This window comes from Pristis pectinata, chromosome 11, assembly GCF_009764475.1.
Source record: "Pristis pectinata isolate sPriPec2 chromosome 11, sPriPec2.1.pri, whole genome shotgun sequence".
Classification (NCBI taxonomy): domain Eukaryota; kingdom Metazoa; phylum Chordata; class Chondrichthyes; order Rhinopristiformes; family Pristidae; genus Pristis; species Pristis pectinata.
In genome coordinates this window covers 31653539-31673172 of record NC_067415.1, presented here as the reverse complement: position 1 = coordinate 31673172, position 19634 = coordinate 31653539, and the positions used below count along the sequence as shown (strand labels likewise).

Here is a 19634-nt window from a genome sequence, read left to right as displayed (position 1 = left end):
CACCCTTTGGCCTCTTTTGCTTCAGGGAAAACAAGCCTGGCCTATCCAATCTCTCCCCATAATTAAGGTTCTCCAACCCAGGCAACATCCTGGTGAATCTCCTTTGGACTCCCTCTGGTGCAACTACATTCTTCATATAGTGTGTCAAGCAGAAATGCATTTAGTACTCCAAGTGTGGACTAAGCAGTGTTCTCTAAAGTTGTAACATAATATACCAACTTTTATATTTATGCCCCACCCTGTGTAGGCAAGCATGCTGAATACTGCCTTCATCACCTTATCTACCCTGCCACTTTCAGGGAAATATGGACTTGGACCCCAAGATCCTCTGTTCATCAACATTCCTTAGCACCCTGCCATTTACTGTATATGTCCTATCCCTAATTGACTTCCCAGAAGTGCATCACCTTGCATTTGTTGGGATTAATTTCCATTTGATCCCTGTGGCACACCACTGGTCACAGACTTCCAATCAATCTTCCACCGCCTGCTGTTGCTAAGCTAATTTTGTGACCTTATTCACAAAAATCAAAAAAAAAGTAAGTTTGTTTAATATACAATATTTGAACGCAGATGAATTAATGGCACAAATTGATCTAATAGCTATTACTGATGTTGCAGGGAGAACAAGCTTGTGAACAAAATATTTCAGATAAGAGTGGTGGTAAGAAAGAAGGAAAGAGAATCTTGCCTTAAATTTAAATGTTAAGTTGGTATGGGTGGAGTTATAAAATAACAATGGTATAAAAGTAAAATGGTGTTGATGTTGGAAATCTGAAATAGAAGTAAAATGCTGAAAAAGCAGCAGGTGTGAAGACACAACAAATCAACTTTGATAGTCAATGAGTTTTCATCATGTAAGAGATAGACCTACTTGTTTATGACCTCCTGTTCCTGCCCTTGAAGGACCCAAATATTACTTGTAATGCATCCAATTTAGTAAACTGCATTAGGTGCTCACAACATGATCTCCCCCACATTGGAGAAACTGAATGCAGATTGGGTGACAACTTTGTGGAACACCTTTTTGGTGTCGTTCTAATTGCCTGTCATTTTAATTCTCCATCCCACTTTGACTTCCCTCTCTCTCCTCTCATTCTCCTCTTTCTCCACCCTCTCTGCTCCCCCTGTCCACGCTCTGAATTCTGATGAAAGGTTATTGAGTTGAAATATTAATTTGTTCCGTTCACAAATGCTGCCTAACCTGAATATTTCCAGCATGTTCAGTTATTTCAGATTTCTAGCATCTGCAGAATTTTATTCTTGGACAATGATCTTCCATCAGTTTCTTATTGAGCTACTATTTGATCAAGGATGTTCTGTGAACAACTGAAAAAAATGTTGTTAGTTTCTTGTCAAGATGGTATTCTTAAAATTGTAGTATTTTGCTAATTTAGTTTGAAGAATGATTACTCTTTCAGTATTTCAATTAAATTCAATTTAATTTTAAATTTTTCCTTCTCAGGAAAGCAATGCAATTAATGATGGACTTTGTAAAATGTGCGAACGAGACCAGTATAATAACTTACTTCAGGTTAGTTGTGTTTCTTTAAGTTTCCTGTCACCATTGTATATTTTCTTTTTTACCAAGGAATAAAAGTAGTATGTTGTCATAAACAATCTGCTGGAGGAACTCAGTGGGTCAAGTAGCATCTTGACCGGTGAGTTCCTCCAGCAGATTTTGTTGCTCCAGATTTCAGCATCTGCTGTCCCTTGTGTGTCTATGATGTCATATTCATTTATATTAAATAATTAAAATGTATATTTCATTATAGACAACAGAATACTGCAAGTATTTAAACATCTAATTCTTAGGTGATTGAGAATTGTGCTGCAGGTTTGTTGTACTTTCTTTTAAAAAAAAATCCAAGCTGCAATGCAGTTGATCTTCAGTTCTGAAAGTACACATTCAATTAGATAATTTATCTCTATAGGTGCAGACTAAGTTTGTATTTCTAGTGTTCTTCATTTTTATTTTACCTGAACATTTGGACATTTTATACAATAAAATTATGGAAATGCAACTGACAGCTTTACTCTGCCAAAAGGATGTTCCTTTTTGTGTTCCTTTCTGGTCCCCTCAGGCACTTGCCATTTGGTTTTCTAAACACAGGATTGTAGATGCTGTAAATCTGAAATAGCAGAATATGCTGGAGATACTCAACAAGTCAAGCAACATCTGTTGAGAGAGAAATAGTGATGATGTTTCTGAATGTTTCCAGCATTTTCTGTTTTCTATTGCCATTTGGGTTTCTTTGTTCCCCTCTCCATCCCACCCTAACTTCACCTCACTATATTTTGTCTTAATGTTCTATTGATCTTGAATATCAGACGTTTTGTACCCTTAACTCTGTATTTTGGATATAAGGAAGAAATTGCATTAATGTAGTACTTTCACTTCCCTAAAGTGCAGAAACTAATTGTAATTAAATACACTTTGAGAAGATATTTGAAGACTACATCTCTACTGATTGAAATGCATTTAGCAGGGAAAAAGATCTTTTTTGTGTGTCTGTGTTTCTGTCATCCAGTAATGGATGAGCTTCACAAGCTAGGAAATAGAGGTGGGAATGATGGAATACAGTGAGACCATGGAAGAATCAGAGGGAAGTCTAAATGAGGCATACAGCACAGAAACAGGCCTGTCAGCCTGCCATGTCCATGCCAACCATCAAGTGCCACTAATCCCATTTACTAGTGTATACTCTGGAGCCTTCTATGCCTTTGCATGCTTTTTAAATGTTGTGAGAGTACCTGCCTCTACCATCTTCTCAGGCAGTGCATTCCAGATTGCTACGACCCTCTGGGTGAAAGCTTGGCTCCAAGCCGAAGCCTGACATGTAAGTAGTATGTTGGTAGGTTTGGGGTAAGCTAGTATTTGGATAGAATTGGCCCTTAACTGAAGAATTTTAAATAAATGTTTGTCTTAATTTTCCATTTGGGTTTTGGTCTTAATTTCTGTGATAAAATAGAAAGCATCCTTCATGGAATTGAGGATGAAAACCAAAGGAAAAATGGGTTATGTTATACCATGAAAACTGAGTCCTTGTTTGTGGATGGTACTGCCCAGTAAGGGCAAGGTAAATTAATAGAGTTTTGGGCTAACCTGGCAATTAATATAGAGCAAATCTATTTGTAGATTCTGGTCATGTAAAAATGGAACCAGGTGCTGAATTGGGGTGGAATGTTCAGTTTGTGTTAAACTTCATAGTGACATCCAGCAGGTCAACAGTGCCAAGATGGGAGTAATATAAATTCTTCAATGGGGGGGGGGGGGAAGCATGCAGCAGGCTATTCACGAGTTTTGTTTTCAAGTAATGCATTCTGTGTATGCATTTGTGCTGGTCTACACTAATAATTCAGATGTGCTGAATGGAGTGGAGGTGCTGGAGAGCATGGAATAATTTGCCAAAATTCAAATGGAGCTGCATTACATTTGAGAATCAGAGCCTGCCTCTTTCTATATTGATTCTTAATGTTTACACTGCATGATGAGGAGGATATGTCTATTAATATTAAGGTATGATTATTATTGTTTGTTAGTGTTGAGGTTTGAGATGAAGTGCTCTAGGTTCAAGCCCAAGAAGTTTATTTACATAAATCTTGGTTGACACTTTAGTGCAAGTTTGAGGGAGGTGTACACTGTCATTTTTCAGATTTAAAAAAAAAATTAAGATTGATCAGTAAGATGAATATAAAAGATCCAGAGGCAGTATTTTGAAAGAGAGTAGGAAAGTTATTCCTGGCAATTAGCCATTATTTATCCCCTATTAACATTTTTAAATGGAACTAACTTATCGTAATAATATTGTTGTTTTCAAATTGGCAACTGCATTTCCTACAAGAGAAATTATACTTTAGATATATTTCATTAGCATTTTAAAATTGTCTGAAAAGAATGTGAAAGATTCTGTTTAATTGCAAGTTTTTATTAAATGTTTGAGATAGGGAGGAAGCTTCAGAATTATTATCTTGAATCTTGCTTTCCTTGGGACCATTTAAGCAGTCACTGGTTAAAGCAAAATGAATTTTCTGGGTCACAAATGTATTCTTTGGGTGATGAGAAGGAAAACAAATCTGAAACACAAATAATCTTAGCAGTTAATATTGAGTTCCAAAACAAGCTGATTTTTGTAATAAATTTATATTGTATATCGGATAGTGATTTACCTATTTAGAGATGTATAAGATTTTTTTCTTAAAATTCGTTAATGACTCACTATTTGCCTTGGACCACATTCTACTAAAAGGTTGCAGTTCATTTACTTCACTAAGATGAATGAACATTGGTTCAAATTCAAAGAGAAAGTAAACTTTACTTCTCTTTCCATCTCCTGGGCAAGGAATTGCGTGAATATTAAAATAATTATTACAGTATAATCTCATCTCGGATTGTATGCAATTGTGACATTTCACATACTGTAAATGAGTGATTATAGTGTTTGTACTTGCCATTGCCTTAATTAACCAATTGGTGCTTTTTTTAAATAAAAGTTCCATAGGTTTATGAAAGTTACCAAATGTTCTTAAATATATAGAAACTATGTACAATTTTTTGTCTCTAGCTTCAACTTGTATGTGGCCTGAATTTTTGTTTCCTTCTGTGACTCATCAGCTGCTTTGTTTGCTTAATAATTTAAAATGATGCTTTTATTTTACACAGAGGGTGGAAGGCGTTGGTTTTTCAATTGAAAAAGAACGTAATGGAATTAGAAATGAAATGCATAAAGAATTTGAAAAAATTTACCAGTCTCTTAAGAACAGGTAATCTTTGAGATAACTGTGTGTGTCAGTTTCTTAAAATCCAGTAAAATGAAAGCGTAGCTTTTAATTAATTATACATATAGTTTTAAGAAAAGATCTGGATGTTTATTTTAAACCTGAAAATCAAGTTACATGTTATACCTTGTCCTTTAGTGCAAGAGCACTACTAGGGATTACCTGGTCTTGTTAATGTATTACCTCAAGGCAGTGACTCTTATTTTGTGCAATAACCTTTTTATGTGGCACTTTATCAAATATCTTCAGGAAAACCAAAACACTATCTCTGATCATTTTGCTTTGTCCACCCTGCTAGTGACTGTGAAGTTCCAGTGTAAAATCAAATCCCACTTTTGGATTTTTTTAAAATAGAAAATTGCTATGGTATATCCTCAGAACTCTAATAAATTTGTCAAATACCTTGTTTCATAATACAGTAACACCTGATGTGCAGATGCTCCCCATGTTTGCTCTGGTCCCTCCTGTTACATTCTGATGATCACTATGTTGCTGCCTTGCACCACTGCCTGTACTTTATCCTTAGCTTTCTAAATTTCCTCTCAACCCTTTCAATTCTCCCTCCATCCCACTATTTCATTTAAAGTGCCATCTATAGCTGTAGTTATTTGCCAGGACTCTGGTCCTAGCCTGTTTTATGTGAAGTCCATCTCAATGAAACTGCTTTATCTTTCCCCAGTGCTAGTGCCAGTGCTCCATGAATTGAAACCAATTTCTCTCAGACCAATCTTTAAGCTGTGCATTCACCTGTGATCTTATCGTCCTTGTGCCTTTTTACATATGACATGGGTCATGATTCAGAGATTGTCAGCTTTATGATTTATCTTTAACTTAGATCCCAGCTGTGTATACTTATCAGCAGCAACTCCATCTTTGTCTTAACGATGTCACTTGTATCTACATGAATCACAACAGCTGGTTCTTTTCCCTTCAAGTCCAACTTCTGCCCCAAAGAATATCCTGGACTGTGGCACCAAGAAGCAATGTACTTCTTGAGACTCTCGCTTGCAGCTACAGAAGACTCGAATCTACAACTTTCTCCGTCCCTGATGCATCAGAATCTGGGGATTGGACTCTAACTCATTAATTCTATGTCAGTGTTCATCGAGGTGTAAAATACTTGCTGCAGATGTGGTTGCTATGGATAACAGTGGTCCCTAGCAACTACCACATGCACAGCTGTAACATATCACCAACCCTGCCATGGCCATCAAAGTTAGTTACCAATTGAATACATTAAAAATTTTAATAGTCTATTGATATTTACGTTAGCAATATGTTCTAAGCCCTAATTTTTGTTTTCATCCAAGTGCTTTCCCTAGCACAAAACAACATTATTGCCCATATGCATAATGACAACACCCAGCTCTGTCATTATTACCTTTTTTGACTTTCTCCATTGTCGCTAAATTGTTTATTCAATTGTATAGGCATCTCCAATTAATTCAGAATGCCCATTGTGTTAACGCTAACTCATTTAGTAGCAATCTTTCCTCTTGAGTTAAAAGATTTTGTTTCAGATCCCACTCCAGGATCATGAATACATTATCTAAACTGATATTTAAGTATTGCAGTATGGAGAAGGCCCTGTCTTTTGGATGATACAGTAAACTGGTCCGCATCTGCCTTTTCCCTTGGATCTATAAGATTTTTTGCTGCTTCAGAGAAACGCAGGAGTGCTTTCCTTGGGATCCTCATTGGTAGACAAGTTTCCCACTGTGAAAAGATGATTGGGTATTAGCATTGATGGTTGTGGGATGTTTCTATGCAGATTGTTTGCTATGTTGTAACTTGGACAGTACTTCTAAAATTACTTCATTTATAGAAAATTTACAACACAAGAATGCTTACTGGATCCATAACCATGCAGATCAATTGGCATCTCTATACCTATCACTCTTTCAACCAATGAGTTCCAGACCCATACCACAGGATGGGGAAAAGAAATCCTAAATTCCCCTCTAATCATTCTTTATTTTAGATTCATGCCCCCTGATTTTAGGCTCCTCACTATGGTGTATTGGTCTTGTCAATTTTTTCTGTTTAGGTTCACTTGTAATTTTATTCACCTCAATTAATTCACTCCTCAGTCTTGTTTGCCCCAAAGTAAATAACTCCAGCATATCTGATTTTGTTACTAAAATTTTCCTATTGTGGCAGCAACATTGTAAATGTCCTATGCACCACATTCATCGCAGTCACAATATTTGGAGGAATATACAATTATGAAAGCTCTATAGGAATATAGGTATGTTTATTCTTTGCAAACATGGTCATAGAAAATGTTTATGAATATGTTGGTGTAGATGAATAAAATTTGGAATTTAATTAACATGATTAAAAGAAAAAGGTTGGTAGTTTTCTGAAATATGGAAAGCATATTCTTTTGGTGGGATCATGGTTGTTGCGGGGTGAATTGCCTTCGCTGACCTAACAAGTCTAGATGAAGTTGGAAGTTAAGATGTCCCACTGTACAGTCAAGGGTACTGTGTTCCTAGGATGTATAGTTTGGGAAATGTTGGACTTGTTTGGATTACAGCTCGCAAGTTTAGCTGTTGTCCTTGCATTTTATAAAATATATTTCTTGGGGCAATGTAGAATGAAGCAATTTTAAAAAGTCATATTGAGGAGACTGAGCAGTTGTTGCATTTGGATAGATTTGTTTTGAAGCAAATCACACTTGCCGTTTTGTAAAAGCTAATTTTCTCATGTCTACATGGTCAACATGCTGTGTACCAGTTCACAAACCATAATTTGTATTCATTGCTTTCTCTCATGTTACCTTCTCAGTAAACTTTCCTTCATACTTTTCACGTCTCCTTCCTGGAGTAATTACAGTTATATGGCAATATCTGAACCCATTAAAGACCATAAAACTTGATTCAACTATCATGGGTTTGGGTACTTAAAACTGCAGTAAAGCTCTGATAATCTGGCACTCTTGGGATTTAGTGTCAAACTGGCAGATGCTCTGGACAATTGGATTTTATACCTATTAATATTCCCACAGACTTTTAAATCACTTTCTTAAAAATGTTAGTGTAAGAAATTTTCCAGTGAGTTTAAAGTGAGCATGGGAAATGGGAGCCCAGGAGTTTTATAGGGAGGTTAGGAAATGGGGCCTGGTAAATTTGAAGGGAGCATGAGAAATGGGAGTGCAGTGAGTTTAAACGGGGAGTGATAGTACACTACTTCACTGTTCAGAAATCCTAATGGCTGGCATCTGGCTCACTTGATGCTGTTTCCAGGAGTTTTACTGTACTAAGTTCAGCAATGCTGTCTTGTCTTGTGTAACTGCATCAGTCACTGAAATATGTTTTGATCTTTGTAAAGAGAGGATGTTTAAAGTACTGCCGATTCACCAGTAGCAAATTGAGTGAATCGATTGAAGTAAAAATATTGGTTGACAATTGGAATTAAAAATCTATGGTGAGAATTTGTAGGAAGGTCTCCATGATTTTCTTTCGTGTGTTCCCTTTTTCGCAGTCTTTAAATGGTGTACAGGCGGCCCTCAGATTATGGGCGGGGAGGAGGGGTGAGGTTCCGTTTCATTCCTAGAAAATAGTCTGTATTGCAATCTTCTGCAACATGAAGCTGTGTCATCTGTGCATGCTTCAAGAAACTTGGGTTGGGGAAAAAAAAGTTGTTGATTTTTTTTTCCCCACATAAATTCTGTGATAACTGGAACTCTCAAATTTTTGGATAACCCAAACAGTTAGGATGTGGGGTTGCCTGAACTGAAAATACAAAAATAGCTGGTTTCTTAACAAAAATCTATTTTGGTTGTCTTTGCATTTTTTATAGGAAAGATGTATTGTTAAAAGAGCTAGAATTCATAGATCAACAATATCTTATTGCAATTGGTGAAGTCCAAAAGATATTTGAGGAGAAGATTAATGCTTTAGACTCTGCCTTGCAAAATGAAGTGGAGCCCAAACATGAATTTCTCTCAGCATATTGTAATGAACAGCAGGTAAGATTTTAATCTACCAAGGCATGTAGGCTGCATTATGAAATATTCTTAAATCATCAGCTGAAATATTTTATTAAATGTTTCTGATTAGACTATTAACTCTTATTCTTGATGCTGCTGTATTTGATTTATATGAATACTTGCCAACTGCAGTACTTAGTCACCTCCTTGAATACTCTATTTTGCTTTGTTTAACTTTTCTATCTGTTTCTGGAGTGATTGTGTTAGATTTCTTGAAGGAACATTTATTTAAGTAAATAATTTTGTTCTCAAAAAATATTATTAAATTCTTTCTGTGGAAAAGTGTTTTAAGAGTTAGGTAAAAATTCATGATTCAGATTAATTGTAGAAGATGCCCTTTTAGAATATATTTTATTAGAGATGGTTGAAATTGGTGACTAGCTGTCATTCAAGTTTTATGAAACTTTCTATTGACATGGATCTCTGAAGCATACCCGCTCAAAACCTCATGACCTTCATTTTCTCAGTACTGGTACTAATTGACGAGCATTCCCAACATTTTTTTCTTGCTTTTAACTTTAGATAACTGAAAATTTAAAAAACCTGGACCAAGCAAAATGTATGATAGAAATGCTAGAATCTAGAATTGATCTCCGGTAAGTATTTTAATTTGCTCTTAACTTTTTGATCTGAGGGTAAAATGCACACTTTGTTTGAATTGTAGTTTTATAACAATATGTTAAATTCAGTTGTGGAATATCAATATAGCAATTATTGAAGAATGACAGAATCTAAAGTATGGCAATATTTCTGTTTCTCTATCTCAATCTTAGAGGCTTCTGCAGACTGTAGTGTAAGTTTTTCGAGACCATTTTCTCTCCATCTCTGGTTAGATTTCAAGGTTGGCTCTTGTGTGTTCTGAAAACTGTCATTCCGATTCTAGTGATGTTTTTGCCTCTGACTTTCCAGGTTGACTCCTGAAGATGAAAATTACTGGCATCTTCAAATCTCTCATAATTCTTATAGCATCTTTAGAATACGATGAATTTATTGTTTACAGTTATAAAACACCAGGCTAATTATATGTTAGATTTAAAAACTGTCCAACTTAGCTAATTTCATTTTCATAATTTAAAAATGTATTCAATGTCTTAATGCTGTACGTACATGTCTGCTTTTGTACAAGAGGTTACTTGTCAAAAATTGAATTGTGTCCTAATACTTAGTTTTTACCTGAGCAGAGGGAAAGCGTATTGGAGGCGGGAGTGGGGAGAATGGAGAAAAGAATTGTTTCAGATCTCACTCAATTTTTCTATTTTTGTTTTAGGTTTCAGATCCAACCTGGACCTTTAATAACAGCCCTTGCAACTTTAGGAAAAATTGAACTGGGAACAGAAAAGTGAGATGTTGTTGAATGATTTGAGTATATTTGTTCATTTCTTATCGCATGCCATGAATCTAAAGTTAATGTAATCATAGAGTCGTACAGCACTGAAGCAGGCCCTTCAGCCCAACTAGTCCATGCCATCCAAGATTCCATCTAAGCTAGTCCTATTTGCCTGAGTGTGTCTCATATTCCCTCTAAATCTTTCCTATCCATGAAGCTGTCCAAGTGTCTTTTAAATGTTGTTAATGTACCTGCCTCAACCACTTCCTCTGGCAGCTTATTCCATACACTGACCATCCTCTGGGTGAAAAAGTTGCCCCTCAGGTTTCTAATAAATCTCTCCCCTCTCACCTTAAACCTATGTTCTCTATTTCTTGATTCCCCAACCCTGGGAAAAAGACTGTGTGTTCATTCTTTTTATACACAATAATATGATATTACCCCTCATTCTCCTACTCTCCAATGAATCCCAATCTATTCAACCTCTCTCCATAACTCAGTCCCTCAAGTGTTGGTAACATCCTCATAAATCTCCTCTGCACTCTTTCTAGGTTAATGTCATCTTTCCAACAGCAGGGTGACCAAAACTGAATACAATATTTCAAATGCAGCCTCACCATTGTCTTGTACAACTGCAACATAACATCCTGACTTCTATACTCGATACCCTGACTGATGAAGGCCAGCAGCATGCCAAAGGTCTTTGTCACCACCTTGTCCACTTGCGACGCTACTTTCAGGGAACCATGTACTCCTAGGTCCCTCTGTTTTCTGGAGTCCTACCATTCACTGTAAAAAGCCCTACCCTGATGTAGCTTCCCAAAATGCAACACGTTGCACTTCTTAATTCAAAATTAAACTCAAATTCCATTTGCCATTCCTCGACCCACTTACCCAGCTGATCAAGACCCCGCTGTAAATCCTGATAACCATCTTCACTGTCAACGCCACCACCTATTCTAGTGTCATCTACAAACATGCTAACCATGCCTTGTACATTCTCATCCAAGTCATTGATTATAAATGTCAAATAGCAATGGGCCCAGCACTGACCCCTAGGGAACACTACTAGTCATGGGCCTCCAGTCCAATAAACCAACCTTCCACCTTCACTCTCTGCTTCCTACCATCAAGCCAATTGTGTATCCAGTTAACTAGCTCTCCCTGGATCCTATGCAATCTAACTTTCCATAGCAGCTTATTGTGCAGAACCTTATCAAAGGCCTTACTGAAGTCCCTAGAGACATCTACTGCCCTGCCCTCATTGACCTTCTTGGTTAGTTCTTCAAGAAACTCGATCAAATTTGTGAGACATGATCTCCCATGCACAAATCTGTTCAGACTATCGCTAATCAACCCCTGTCTTATTCCTCAGAATCCCCCCTAGTAACTTACCTACCATAGATGTTAGGCTTACTGGTCTATAGTTCCCAGGTTTTATTTTGCAGCCCTTCTTAAATAAAGGCACAACATTAGCCACCATCCAGTCTTCTGGCACTTCACCCATCGCAAATGATGATGCCTATATGTTCTGCAATTTCTTCTCTAGCTTCCCACATTGTTCTTGGATATACCTGATCAGACCCTGGAGACTTATCTACCTTCGTACATTTTAAGACATCCAGCACCACCTCTGCTGTAACGTGGACAATCCACAAGACGTCCCCATTATCTATCTCAAGTTCTGAACTCTTCATGTCTTTCTCCTCGGTAAAACATTGAGAACCTCGCCATCTCCTGCGGTTCCACACAAAGATGTCCACTTTGGTCTTTGAGGGGCCCTATTCTTTCTCTAGTTACTCTTTTTCTCTTAACGTACTTTAAAAATCTCTTTTGGATTTTCCATAATCTTCTCTGCCAAAGCTATCTCATGCCCCCTTTTTGCCCTACTGACTTCCTCCTAAGTATACTCCTGCATTCCCTATATTATTCCAGGGATTCATTGATGCCAGCTGCCTATACCTGATCCATGCCTCCTTTTTCCTGACCAGAGCCTCAATAACCCTTATCCAGGGTTTCCTACTCCTGTCTGCTTGCCCTTCACTCTAATAGGAGCATGCAGACATTGAACTTCCATTATCTCAATTTTAAAAGCTTCTCACTTGCCAGATGTCCCTTTGCCTGCAAACAACCTACAATCAAATTTTGCAAGTTCCTGTCTTATACTGTCGAACCCCAATTTAGATCTGTAACTTGTGGACCCTTTCCATAAATTTCAAACTGAAAGAACTATGGTCACTGGTCCCAAAGTGCTCCCCCACTGTTACCTCAGTTGTCCTGCCCTATTTCCCAAGAGTAGGTCAAGCTTTGCTCCCTCCCTAGTAGGGCCTTTCTATATTGCCCGAGGAAACTTTCCAGAACACACTTAACAAATTCCACCCCATCTGAGCCCTTAGCAGCATGGCAGTCCCAGTCTGTATTAGGAAAGTTAAAATCCCCTACTATGACAACCTTTTTATTCTTGCAACTTTCTGCAACCTCCCTGCATGTTTGTTCATCTAATTTCTGTTGACTATTAGGGGTCCTATAAATACAATCCCAACAAGGTGATCATCCCCTTCTAATTTTTCAGCTCCACCCATAAAGCCTCACTTGGAATTATTCTTTGCAGCATAGTAAGGTGATTGTGTTTATCTTGCCAATGATTTTCTTTTTCCCTTTTCCATGATTTGTATTGGTTTCCACAACAATTTCTACTTGTTCAGCAACTTTTGTAGATGGAGGTCAGAGAGCCAAGGCAGGGCAGCAAGAGTAGCAGTAAAGGCTTTCTGGGTTTTTACCACAGTAAAATATGGGCTGTGTTTTGCACAATGTATGGAGTTTGTGGACATCAGAAGGATAAAGGTTAGTGCTTTGGAGAAAATAAATGTCAGAGTAGTAAAAATGGACTGTGGAGATTAGCTAGGTAGATCCATTTGACATTGCATGAATGTTCTTAAATGGTCAGTTGAGTGAATACAATATGTGATTTTAAAATTCCACTGCATGTTGATTTTTGTTTAGTTTGATTTAACCTGAAGGGATGAATGGGAGGTAAGGCCTGTGGGAAGGAAAATTTATAAATGCCTTTGTACCAGAGCAGAATATTGAGAGTTCAAGTGCTACATTATTAGGTTGCCCATTCTTTAAATGAGACAAACCTGTTCTGGTAGTCCTCATGGAAATAAGATTTTATGATACTAAGGAAAAGGGGGGAGTTTGATCTGGTAGTCCTACTGTAAAAATCTGCCAGAAACAGATAATCAAACATTTTATCTCACTCATGCTGATATAATCATGAGCACACCCAGTAAATTAAGGGCTGTAGTTATCCCCTGAGACCTGGTAAGGTGCTATAATAAATGCAGGGTTTTGCTTTCTTTTTCGGCTTAAGTATTTAACCAAACAAACTATTTTTACCAACAAGAGTTTGTCATTGGTAAGTATAACATCTTTGTAGAGTCAAAATGGACAATAAAATAGTTTATCTACTGATTGATCTTCAATAAACCTCCCAGGGTTGGAGCTGGATGAGAACTGCAAATGGATGAATACATGTTTATAGAAATAAACAGAAAGCTGTAGTTCTTTGACAATCTACTAAAGTTTGACTGAAAATTTTGCATGTGCACTGTGCAGTCACAAATGGCCTGCTGCTTTTCGCAATGACAAAATGTTTTAAGAAACATTTGGTTATTGTTGTGGCATTGTTGAACCTAAACCTTCTATTCAAATCCAGGTTACAGGGAAATCTTACCTATTAATGGTTTAATCTCCTTTAGAGCAGGTATAAACCATATGGCTCCTTAAGACTGTGAGGATCATAGCTGAACATTATTTCCCTTTCCTACTTGATCTTGACATCCCTTAATCCCCTCAAAATATTCAAGAACCTATCAATTTCTAAATTGAATATACTTGACAACTGTGCACCCAGAACTCTGGAGTAAAGTAACAACCCTCCAAGTTGAGGAATTTCTTATCAGTTCTAAACACCCAACACTTTAACCTGTGATACTGGTCTAATTCTTGATTCTCTACCAGGCAAATAGTCTCTTAATGTCAGCCCTTCTGGGTTTTCTAAAATGTATACATCACATTCTTCTGAACTGAGAGTGTTGGCCCATGCTCTTCAATATCTACCCAAGACAGCCTCTCATTCAAATAATTAATCCAGTAAATCTTTGCAAAACCCCTGTGAGACAAGTGCAGCCTTAATAAATGTTATTGATTCTTTGCATACAGGTTTCTTACTTCTCGGACAGAAAATATATTGTTTAATGCTGTTTTTGAAAAAATTATAAAACAAAGCTGTCAACCTAGAGAAGGACAGAATCTTGAAAGTTACAAAAACGAATCGTCTGCAATAAAGGTGGATTCTGTAATGGACTGTAATGTGAATGGACCAACCATGGTGGTTTCTCGGCTGAGTAATGGCCCAGTGTTAGAGGAGAAGTCTTTATTACACAATCAAAGCAGATTATGCCTTGCAAGAGATACAGATGTTGAAGGCATATTTGAAGATAATAAGCCAAGTATGTATTACTTCTGTTTATTTTTGGAACCATGTCTTCTAAAATACATCAATTCCCTTCAGCAAAACATGGGGAATTTGGTCCTAAAATTGTGATTTATTGTTATGCTAGCAGAGCATTGAGCTGCCTTCACTGGATTAGGTGAAGCCAGCTCCATTAAATAAGGGTTTCTTGTATGTAAATGGAAGTATTGTATATATCAGATTGGTTTGGAGTTTCAACATGTCAGTGTGGTGGCAAGCTTTTTTAAGTAATTAAAAGAGAAGGATATGGTTAAGTAAATGTAAGCAAAATTGAATTGTAGATCTTCAGTTTTTATATGGCTTAATTTTATTAAATATAACACATTAATCAGTATAACCAAATGAAAAGCCAAACTATACTGCAAATCCAAATGAAGTTGCAATTGTTCCAATTCTAAGAATGAGGTTTACTGAAAGGAATGGTAGCTGAGGTAATTGGAATGGGATGGGACTCGTGTGAAGTAGAAACACTGGTACAGACTGAGTTATTTCTGCTCTCTGGATTCTCTGTAAAGTTTCTGTTCCATTTAAGTAGTTAACATTACAAGAGTGATAATCTAAGAAATCATTTAAGTTTCTTAACATTAATTTAGGGAAAAAATAGGCCTACTTGTGGCTCTTGGAAAGACCTCAAATGCATTAGAAATGATCAATTGCAATATTTGAGATACCTTGCTCTTGGCAGTTGGCCTCTGCCAGATTCCAGGATGTGCTTGCATCCTTTACATCGATACATGTGGGGGAATCATCTATGTAGTGTGCACATTTTGATATTATTCACAATCTTGCAATGTCTACATTTACTAATATCTTGAAGAGTAGAGGAATACCATGTAAGTTGAAATCAGTCAGAATTATCGTGGTCTTGCATTTCTTGGAAGAGTTTTTATAAATTAACCCAATCTATTTATGTATCCTTATTTAAAAAAAAATTAAGTTCAAAATGTTTTGCTTCTATACTCTGCTTTTTGGAGGTTGTTTCAGAATTTTTGTATATCCTGTATTTCAGGTATAATTTGTGATAATGATCTAAAATTTCTGAGACCAGTATTAAAGAGACAGAAGCAAACTTTTCATAGGAAACATGTTTCAGACCTTGGCTTTGGTTGTCATGCAGGTAGGATTTTGGATGTGTCTACTCTATATTCATTTCATTAAAATGTTTACATGGTTTCCTATTCAGTTTTTGTCAATCTATGGCACTTCAGGTTTTCAGGGATTGGTTTCAGTCAGTCATGTGATAAATCCATGTCACTTCTACGTTCAGAAATCTTCAGAGAAACAGAAGGCTGCTCTTCTGGCTGCAGAAGCAGACAACCTCTACCGTAGTATGGATATGCAAAACTGCCCCGCAGCTGTTCTGGAGCTTGGTAACTGAACTTTTGTTCTTTATAATTCAAAACAATTTTTTAAACTTGTAAGGTAGCCAATAAACATTTCACTTTGATTATTTATCAAACCTAGATCTTAGATTCCAGCCTGCACAGTAGAAGTTTCTTGTGCTGCATTTGAAGCCTACTAGGAGTTGGTTATTATTTCATTACTTGGAATTATGCAACCTCTAGGGCAAAGATGATTCGTATTTTTTTTGTGCAAAGAGAATTCTGCCTTGTACCAATGAAAAGTCATGATTAGCCAACACCTGACCAAACAGTTGGCATTTCTTCTGGGGTTACAAAATATTGGTTACCAATAACTGCCACCTTATTATAAAACCTAGTTAGTTTTCCATTTGCAAAAATATAATGCGCAGCAAAACCATTTAATGAGAATGGTTAAATTAGTTTCCATTTTAAAAACACAACTAATTTTAATCTTAAAAGCCACACTTTTAGAAAACTGAAATAGTTTTTATTGTTGGTTCACTGTGCCTTTGCATTCATATACTGTGAACAATTTAGAGTAAATAAATTTAATTTTACTGAATTTTGATGTAGTATACTAGATGTGAAAAATCTAGTAGATTTAAACACTAGGTTTGGCTCTACAGCGGCTGGGTACCATGTTTTGGTTTGAAAAATCTAACAGATCAATCTCTGGGAATCTAATTGTTTTCTCAATTCCACTTGCTTTTTAGCAGCAAGTTATTGGATCCTTAATAATTATAAGGAAGGAGTTTAGAGTTCTAGTCCATTATATGTATTACTTCTTCTCTTTCTGGTCCAGTGTTTTTTGGCATTGGCTGTCTTCTCTGCTATGGTTTTTAATGTTTTGTTAGTTATACGTAAATTACTTTCACTTTTTTCTTTCCCAGATATTATTATTGCTCCCCTGTTAATCTTATTGACTAACATTTTTCTTTCTAATGCAGATGAGAGAATTATTGTTAAAAGCAATATTTTTCATGCATGGTGCAGAGGCACTATCACAGAATTGGTTCCATCAGGAGAAAAAGAAGAGAAATTTAATAATTCTACAAGTTACCAAATAACTGACCTTGCAGTAATCCAAGTGTTTTTGTTGGATTTTGGACATACGGAAATCCTTTTACTTCCAGGGTATTGATTTTTGATATTTTTGATTAGCTTTGAGTTTTCCTGCATTTTTTCTTTTTGAAAGTATTGATTAGTGAATGCCAGGTACCCTCGTATCTCACCTAGGTGGCCATGTGGTAGTGGATCCATAGGTACCAGCAACCCTTTGCAGCTAATTTGAGAGCTTGGATCAGTGTTGGCAACGTCAAAGGCATGATTAACAATCCCGGTCCATTTGTACAGATTATTACCTATTTGCATATTTTGCAGTGAAAGTTACAAGTTATCAATTGGAAATTCCATTAGTTTTGCCGCTTTCCAGCATTGACGGCTCTAAGACTTTTTAATGTCTTATCTGATAACTTAGCACAGAGCTATGATCAAACCTATGATTTTTTTTTCCGATCATTGATGTTTTGTAATACAGTTTTATTGTAGAAACTAATGTACTACCAAAACCTTTTTCAAAGGGGAGGGGGAATAAACTGCAATTGGTTTGCGTTGCTGAGCAGGCCAACAAATGTGTAGCTATTTGTAACGTATGCTGAACCAAAATTTAATTGAGATTGTATTCTACAGTTGAGTTGTGATTGCTTTTTCCTTGTATTTAGTTGCTGAAATTTTCAAATTTAATGAAATGAAACAGTGCCATACCACTTTAAAATAAAACTTAGAGTAATCTTTTGCATGTGATTGAAACTTGAACAATGTATATGCTGCACAATGCAAAGTTGTCATTTTACAAAATACTGTCAAGGTGCTTTGCTTTACTTCTGACAAAAGTCAGAAACCATTCCCTAGCTACCAACTCTCCCTTGCCTTCACATGACAGTTATCAAACAAAATTTGACACTAATCCCCATGCCTCAATGTCTGTGTCCAACAGATTAATTATCAAGGTAGGGACCCTCTTAGGAAAGAGGTTTGAGGTGGGAATTCAGATCTTAGCTGAAATTAGGACAACCAGTGGCAGAGAGAATTAAATCTGAGGCCATTATTGGAGAAGGCAGAGGATCAAAGCTGAATAAAAACTTTTTAATCTTTTAAAAAGGAAAATTGGCCAAATTATCTGATTACTGTCCAGTAGTTCTTATTGGTACTGAGCACATGATTGGCTCTTACCTTGCCTCTTACTAACAATCTGTGTTTTAGGGGCCTAATCTTTTTATATCCTCTGAGTACAGATCTGTGAGCAATTACAAATCAAATAAAGTTTTACAGGGTATCTGGCATTTGTAAAAACCATAACAAGCAGAATTGGCTTATCTGGGATAGCATATTTTTCTTTCCACTTGAGAGCAATGCCTTTTTTAAAGCTAAAATGCTAGGATAATGGTCTGTAGTATGCTGTAGCTCATTAAAGAGTAATATTTAGAGTGAACTGCACTGCAGTTTTGTTGAGGAAAATATTTTGTGTTAAAGCCATTGGGGAGAGGGGGGAGAAAGCGCATTTGGAAAAAAAATATTCAGGAAAAGTAATGTTTTATTTGCTGCTTAAATTTGTTTTTGCTGGGCTACTATATGACCAAATAATGGCAAGTTTTACTTTTCTGCATAGTAATAACTGAATCGGTTGTTTGATTTGGATGGCCAATAATCAGATAGAAGCCTTAATGGTGGAACAATATTTGCACTATTTACTTATTGTATGCGAGGTTTCCTAATTTGTTAGCCTCTGGGAAGATTATGGTTTTCTTTAGAGTCATGGAGTTCTACAGCACAGAAATTGGCCCTTTGGCCCAAGTCATCCATGCCCGTTTGATGCCTAATTATGCCAATCCTATTTGCCTGCATTACACACAGCCATCTCCTTTGCAAGTACTTCCACCAAAACCTCTGACTGCTTGGTCAATATAACCACCACCGGGTGGGGGGGGGAGGGGAACCTACCCCACAGATATCTACCACATCTATGCCCTTCATAACTTTATAAACAAGGTCACCCTTCAGCCTTGTATGCACCAGGGAAAATAAATCCAGCCTGTCCAATCTCTCCTTGTAACAAAAGCCATCTACTTCAAGCAACACCCTGGTGAATCTCTTCTGCACTCTCTCTAATGCTACCATATCCTGTAGTGTAGTGACCAGAATTGTACACAGTACTCCAAATGTGGCCCAACCAATGTTTCATGCAGCTGCAACATGAAGTCCCAACTCTTATCCTCAGTGCCTCGGCCTCTGGAAGTAAGCATGCTAAATGCCGCCTTCACTACCTTATCTAGCTGTTTCATCATTTTCATGGAAGTCTGTACATCAACACTCCCAAGGTCCCTGCCATTTACTGCATATATCCTATCAGTATTTGACATCCCAGAATGCATTACGTCATATTTGTCTGGATTAAATTCTATCTGCCACTGCTCTGCCCAACTTTCTAGCCGATCCATGTCCCTCTGTATTCTTGGACAATCTTTGCTATCTGCAACTCCATCAATTTTTGTGTTGTAGCAAACTTTCCAATTAGTCCACTTACTTTCTCATCCAAGTCATTTATATACATATGATAAACAACAATGTTCAGGC

At 36.8% G+C, this 19634-nt stretch overlaps 1 protein-coding gene across 1 annotated transcript in view; it reads left to right on the top strand.

Moving 5' to 3' along the window:
• The window catches only part of rnf17 (ring finger protein 17), an 88455-nt gene that overhangs the window by 8271 nt on the left and 60550 nt on the right, over window positions 1-19634 (top strand). The window contains exons 3-11 of the mRNA XM_052026660.1: window positions 1466-1534; window positions 4664-4764; window positions 8584-8752; window positions 9296-9369; window positions 10041-10112; window positions 14325-14614; window positions 15647-15754; window positions 15846-16007; window positions 16949-17135. Of these exons, the coding sequence (XP_051882620.1) occupies window positions 1466-1534; window positions 4664-4764; window positions 8584-8752; window positions 9296-9369; window positions 10041-10112; window positions 14325-14614; window positions 15647-15754; window positions 15846-16007; window positions 16949-17135 (1232 nt within the window). The remainder of the gene's footprint in view (window positions 1-1465; window positions 1535-4663; window positions 4765-8583; window positions 8753-9295; window positions 9370-10040; window positions 10113-14324; window positions 14615-15646; window positions 15755-15845; window positions 16008-16948; window positions 17136-19634) is intronic.